This window comes from Zea mays, chromosome 10 (assembly GCF_902167145.1).
Source record: "Zea mays cultivar B73 chromosome 10, Zm-B73-REFERENCE-NAM-5.0, whole genome shotgun sequence".
Taxonomy (NCBI): domain Eukaryota; kingdom Viridiplantae; phylum Streptophyta; class Magnoliopsida; order Poales; family Poaceae; genus Zea; species Zea mays.
This window is the reverse complement of record NC_050105.1, coordinates 140969480-140976828: the sequence shown is the minus strand read 5'-3', so window position 1 is coordinate 140976828 and position 7349 is coordinate 140969480. Positions and strand designations below refer to the sequence as shown.

Genomic DNA, 7349 nt, shown 5'->3' with positions numbered 1-7349 from the left:
GTTCCGTTGTAACGCACGGGTAGCCAAAACGCTCGTCATCATGTTCAAGCCATAAAACTTCACCGGTGGATTTTTGCAAAGAATATTCCAACCTAAAGCTATCCCGGGATTTGTAGCCAACACTCTACCCCCAATATGCGCATATCCCCTCTCTATCTCGCCACCTTTGCTTTTGTGAACAGAAGCAGGGGCACCCAAATCTTGAATTCGTCCTCTAATAATTAGACTGTGACAGGAGAGCTAATTCCATGATAGCATTAGTGGCACAGCTTTAAGGGAGTATTAAGCGTAGTGGAGAAACCAGTAGTAGCATGATAGCTACAGCCTACAGGTGCCGAGGTGCGTGCAGTCTCTCTCTCTCAGCTTCACCAACGCAAATCTGAAGCTCTGGCAAATCCAGTATGGTATGTGCTGAGGGGAAAACAATTATGAGCTAAAAGGTGAATGCTGTCATCTCCACAAGAACGAGAACGAGGTAGGCTTATTCAGGACAAAGTGATGTGCAGAAGCCCAGCCAAATGGCAAGTGTACATGTACAATAATACGAGCAAAAACTCCCAAGAATAATCCCTGCAACTGCAAGAACGCTGCAGCTGAAGGCAGCAAATCGGCAAAGAGACCTTTTTTCGCTTGATGCGATGCGAAGATCTAGATTACGCTATAACAAACCTACTTACATCCATCCACGCGCGTCGTCTACTACGGCGTGTAGCCGTGTACCACGTATGTACATTTACCAACTAAAAAAGCCGTGTGGAGCAGTTACCAGTTTGCCACTCTTCCAAAGGCGCGCGGCTGCGGCGAGCGGTACGTGGTAAAGGCTACTGCATGTGCTACGCCGTCAAGCGGTCGCGACGTCACGCGCCGCGGCCGTGGGCCGCGGGGAGCCGGCGGCGTGCCGCGCGGGCGCGAACCTGGCGCTGAAGTCCGGCTCGCGCTCTTCCAGGCAGAGGCAGCCGTCGTCGAAGTTCTGCGCGTAGCTGAGCGGGTCGTAGTTGAGCCCACCGGCGCCGAGGAGGGAGCGGCCGCGCTGGCGGCGGCGGCGGCGCACGAGGCTGAGATGCTGCCGTAGCCTGTGCCACAGCGCGGCGGCGCCGAGACGGCCCCAACAGGAGGAGGCCATCGCCCCGTGGTACGCGTCCACGTCCGTCTCCTCGTCCTCGCCGCACTCCTCCATCGCCGGCAGCCTCCCCGGCGAGCCCGGCGCCCACATCTGTGATCTGTGATTCTGTGTGCAGTGCAGTGCAGCTCTCCCCTCCCGTCTGCACGAAAAGCAGAATAGCAGATAGAGAGCGCGCGCGCACCGCGCAGGTGGTTAGTTGGCATTTGGATCAATGCATGAAGCGGATGGGAGAGCCGCGGACGTAGGCGGGAGCCGTGGGATGCGAGACGGACGGTGGAGATGGGGAGGCGCTGCGGGCGCCGTGCGTGGCTAGGGATGAAAACGGTCGGAAACGATCGGTAAACACTAAAATCGTTACCGTTTTCATATTTTTTATCGGAAATGAAATCGGAAACGGAAACTCCGGAAACGGAAACGATATCGGTACTTCGGAAACATCGGAAACGAAAGTTCGGTACGAAAAATACGCCGGTAACGGTCGAAATCTAAAATTCGATCGGTAATCATATCAATATAATAACTTCACAATACAATAAAGATCGCAAATATCACAAGTACATAATTCACAATATAATAAGCTCACAAAGATTACAAATTAATAATATAATAAGTTTAAGTTCATATAGTCAAAGATCAACATTTCCTTACTCCAACTATATTAAAATATAGTTAGTTAATCAAACAACTCAATATTATAAACAATTAAAATACACTAACTATATATATATATATATATATATATATATATATATATATATATATATATATATATATATATATATCGGCAGGCACAATCGGCAGGCACAAGAGGCTAGCTCCTGCCACACATGGCCACCCGCGACGGCCCACGTCGTATAAACGTGATGGCGGCCCAGCAGCAAGCGCTAATACAACCCCAAGTGCCATGCGCAGCATGTAGCATTTGTCCCACATCGTCTAGTCATAGTAGAATGAGCCACATATTTTTCTATATAAAGACGCCATGACAAGCTTTCTCTACAATTCCGGAATAACTAGACCATAGTGAAGTGTGGGCCTAAAAATACTTTTATTTTTTTTACTATCCTCGGATTCGGAAAATTCCGAAATCTAAAATCGGTAAATTCCGATTAAATTCGGTAACCGAAGAAAACGGTCGGTAAAAGGTTGTACCGATTTCGATACCGATTTCGGTGTAAAATTCTGATAACCGATTTCGATTTCGGTATAAAAAATTGAAAACGATATCCGAAAAACCGAAAAAATCCGAAACCGTTTTCAACCCTATGGGTGACGATATCCATGTGTCCCCCGGCCTCCTCGGCACATGACGTCCCGTCGTGCCAGCCAGCGGGATCTCGGGTCTCGGCTGACGTGAGCTGGCGCGGTCCCACGTAGCGATGGGAGGAAAGCCACGACGAAAAAATATAGTACCGTCGAGTCACCATGGGTATGATTGGTTGCAGTGCCTCACGCGTGCAGGCTCGCGCCATGCATTGTGTTATAGTATACTCGGTGGCAAACAAGTAAAGAGACAGAGAAATGACAGCGATCACTTTATTGTAGGGAAGACAATGCTTATATATACAGGCGAATCAGTGCCTCCTCAAGGGGTGTGTCCCTTGAGGAGAAACTGTAGCACCCCATGGAGGGGATTGATCACAACTATTGTAACACTCCCCCTTGATCAATCCAAATATATTTGATCATCTGCAAGTCGTCTTCCAATATATCATCTCCTCAAAAATCCCGTGGGAAAAATAAGGAGTACACAATGTCTTTTGGATAATGAGAATAATCTCACTTGAACTCCAAAAGAAAATATGCTTGTAATCATCATGCATAAAAACCCCTGTGGGGGAAAATCAATGATGAAGCATATAGCTTAGTTGATATTACCTCGTTAAAAACTTTGGATGAGAAAACCTTAACAAGGCAAAACTCATACAAAGAAAAGAGTGTAATATGATGGTATAAAACAGGTCGAATATCATGGAGAATTACTCCCCCTGATCTTGCAAACACTTGAGTCTTCTCATACCAATCACCTCAACACATTTCTGAAACCATTGAGTATGGTAGAGATTTTATGAATAGATCAGCAAGATTATCACAAGACTTTGTTTGCAAGATGTTAATATTTCCATTTTCCTGTTTCCATCTGAACAACACAAGCTCAATTATCCTTATGGATAATGGTCAGTGGTTCAATTGAACCACAATACGACATTGTTCTCCAATGGACCTCTAGCCCAAAGAACAATAATATGTCTATAGCCATCATCTCAAAAACCCCAGTGGAGAAAATAAATGATGAGACATATAACTCAGACAAATATTTCTCCAAGATAATCTAATCAGAAAATCTGAGAAATCAACATATCAGTTGAGTCTCCTTAAAAACCCAACGGGAAAAATAAGGAGAGTAGTAATACTCTATTGTTGATCCATTTGAACTCTAGGGATATAAACTCATATCCTAGTTCAAATACAACAATAACTATGTCATAATGTATCATCCTTGAAAACCTCTACGGGAAAAATAGATGATACGATATAGACCTTGTGTTGATGTTGTCTCGTTAAAAACTTTGAATGAGAAACCCAAACAGGGGGAAAACTCATGCAAAGAAAAGAGTACAACATGATGCAGAAACAAGTTCTTCAGATCAAGAGGAAACTCCCCCTGATCTTTACAAATCACTAAGTCATCCCATACCTGCTCTCAAACACATCTAAAATGTGGAGTAAGTAGAGACTTAGTTCGTAACTTGTTTTTCATCTAAACAACACAAAGTAATATTACCTCCATAGATAATAAGGTCAATGATATAAAATCATGACCACCACATACCTTCAGTATGTAGTATATCATTCTGTACAATCCCACGAAGTGTGCTACAGAATGATTAGTGTAAGTGACCACTAATATCTGTTGATAGATATTTATCAAATAGTAGATCCAACTTACCAAAAGTATGTCATTGATCTTATACCTGGGGATCTTCTATAGATATCCAAGATCAGTATATCCAAACATAAGGAGAGCATGAGTACACCTGGAGATCATAACTTGATCTCATGTGCTGTTAGCTAGCAAATCTTTGCAAAGCAATATCCGACCGGATGCTCTTGCAAGATACAATAGCACATCTCATTATCCGAAAGAATCAAATAACAATGATTCTCTCATATTGAATTTCTTCAATATATGTTGGATATAGACAATTTTGTATCCAAGATACTCAAGATAGTTTACTTTGAATTGAAAATCTCTTACAATTCATATCCTCTATCTCGAACTCCGTCGATAAGTAATGTATGTTTAAAATATGTTGCACATATTTACACTGAACATACCATACTTTGTGTATCCTTTCAGAAAGAAGGATTCACTAGGTCGAATGTACCATATTTGACCAGGATGCTCTAAGTCACAAAGACTTTCCAAGCATTGCAAATTTGTGATTGGTGATTATGTATTTGGAATCCTTCAAGACTCCATAAATACCATAATCCAGTGACCACATATGCACATGTTGTCACTACATCTATCAACTGCATAGATAGATGATTTACTGCCCATATTATTTTATCAGAATTTTACTACTCACAGTAGAGGAGAATTCATAGCATTAAAATAATGCTTGGGTTTGCGTATAAACCCAGTTGCTACTAGCCATGCTTTCTCACCACCTCATTGTTTCCAAGTCTATGAAAACAAACTTGTATCCACAGTAAGATACCTTGAAGTGAAAATAAGTTAACACTTCTTTCCGGTGAGCAAGGCTATCTCTGCAACATTGTATCACTCAACAAGATCCAGTTTGAGCATACTCATGCTCTGCTATGGCCATAGTCTTTTGGATCACTTGGAGTGCATATACAATTTGCTGAGATGTATGTGTCGACACTTGTAGCTTTTAAATAACACAATTCTCCATTTGACATAAAGTCATTTTTTATGTACCCTTATGATTCCTCGTGAAATCCCAAAACGAGAATCAAGGGCTTCTGATAACCTAGCCTCATCAGTGCGCACTGAGCTAGGTTGTGAATATATTCCATTCATAGGATAATCAATATCCTTTAGGTGTCCACCAACACTAGGTTGGTTACCAATGAATAGATGGTCTGCATTTACTATCTCAGAAGGTCTTGCCTTCAGCTGCTTGCAAGCATCTTAATCCCAGTTTGTGTCCATACTTCTCCCCCTCTTATTTACAACGTCGTTGCAATAGGGAGTTAAGTGGTTTTCCATGTAACCACTCTTTCTGGCACTTCCACATAGGATTAATTTGAGTGACACCTCATAGTAAATGCACATGGAAGTCAATTTGCAACTTCTTGCAAATCATTTGAACCTAAAGGTTCAGTTTTAGTACGTGATCCTGAGCCTGAATGCTTACTGCATTCATTATAATTTCCTGGCATTCATTTTGGTACTCGAAATCTCCCCCTAATGCCTGGAAAAGCTCATGATTCAAGCAAGCGTACGGGCCGTAAATAGATTCTCATGAAGAGATTCTAAAACTTAATGATCGACGGAGAATGAATTCTCACATAGATCCCCAGTTTTCTGTGTGCCCATATATGTACGCTGCGGTGGTGAGATTGGGAACATACCCAATGTAAGCATGGGAAATCTTTCACGGATTCCCACGTACTAAAACCATAGGGGAACTTGTACATGCAGTACATGCAGTTAATCACAAGTCAGGAGCGTGCAAAACTTCCTGACTCCAACCATAACCAGTTGGAAATGACAATTCATTACTGATGGTCATTAATGATCTGAAATTTTCGAATCTATCACAGATTCATCATATCCTTTATGGATATCATTCTGAATACCAAGACAAACAATCACCATTGTAAGCACATTTGGTAAATTCAGTAGTGTGGAGGCTAATGTGCTCAAGCTTGAGACATTATTGCTTAATGGTCATGTGTTGTCCGAAGGACACACTTGAGGTCATCATATAGATGCACCAAAGAACCATATAAAGCCGTCAATGTCCATACAATCTCTGTAAAGGACCACACTCGTTCCTTTGAAACAATTCAAAGAACTTAACCAATTCAGATCAGATTTTAAGATAAGAGGGACTTAAAATCTCATTTCCGATGATACTCATCAAGTATCCATCTTATGGGAAAAATATGACCAATAGAATTGTTCATAACTTTTCATTTCATCCCAACAATGGGATGACCAATTCAATCTTACCCAGCATGGTAAGTATCATCACTTGAAAAGTTATAACATATACAACACTTTGTATGGGAGGATGTATGTAGAATACAATCCATAAGAAATGTTTCCGAGAAACACATGCAATATCCATCACTATCACTTTGTGTTTCCACATGATAGAAATTTTATGGATATCTCTATAATTTGGTAAGATAAAATTAGGATATATCAACACATCCTTCATACTTCCATTACCAAAAGGGGACTAGATATTGACATATCATGATATCGCACGAAGCGATGGCTAAAATATTCTTTCCTCTTTCCAAAGGAATATGAGAATATTTTGTTTCCCCAGTTATAGAGTTTGTGGCTCAATTCTCCACATTGCATATTTCTTCCTCAATTGGAAGAATCCCTGTACAAGTTTGAACAACTCAAATCAATGAGTCTTCAACTCCCTTGAAGAGTTCGTTCAACTCTAATCGATGAGTTTGTTCAACTCAAATTACATGAGTGATCAACTCCAATCGATGAGTTTGTTTAACTCAAATTCATATGAGTTTTTACACTCAAATCACATGAGTGTGTTCAACTCACACCGCATGAGTTGAACCTATCACAACATCAATTATGAGATTATACCAAATCTCATGCATCATTTAAATATTACTCAAAAGCAAATCATCTAACAAAGTGGTCTTCTCTTAGAAAGAGAAGTGTTGTTACATGATTAGTCTAAATCACGATTTACACAACTAACCACTGTTATCATGTCAGATGGAAGATTGAAGTACACTTCATATCTTAGCTTTCATGAGTAGTATCCATCTATTGGTATTTCATATACAAGATTAGATGCTTAGACATACAACACTATACCACGTATAGTGTAATGACAAAAGAGTTTGTCATACCCAGTGCCCTTTCCTCTTTAATGTGCTTATATATTTGCTTTCAAGCAAAATATATGAATACAAAGTGTTAGTCTACAACATAATGTAGACACATACTCATAAGTTCACAAGTCTTATGATTTTCTTTGCTATT

At 40.8% G+C, this 7349-nt stretch overlaps 1 protein-coding gene across 1 annotated transcript; it reads right to left on the bottom strand.

Annotated features, from left to right (window-relative positions):
- Positions 1–455: 455 nt before the first annotated feature.
- LOC103641989 (uncharacterized) lies at positions 456–1404 on the bottom strand. Its single transcript, XM_008665293.4, has one exon. The coding sequence runs from the start codon at positions 1211–1213 to the stop codon at positions 842–844; it is 372 nt and encodes a 123-aa protein (XP_008663515.1). The 5' UTR covers positions 1214–1404; the 3' UTR covers positions 456–841.
- Between the last annotated feature and the right edge of the window lie 5945 nt (positions 1405–7349).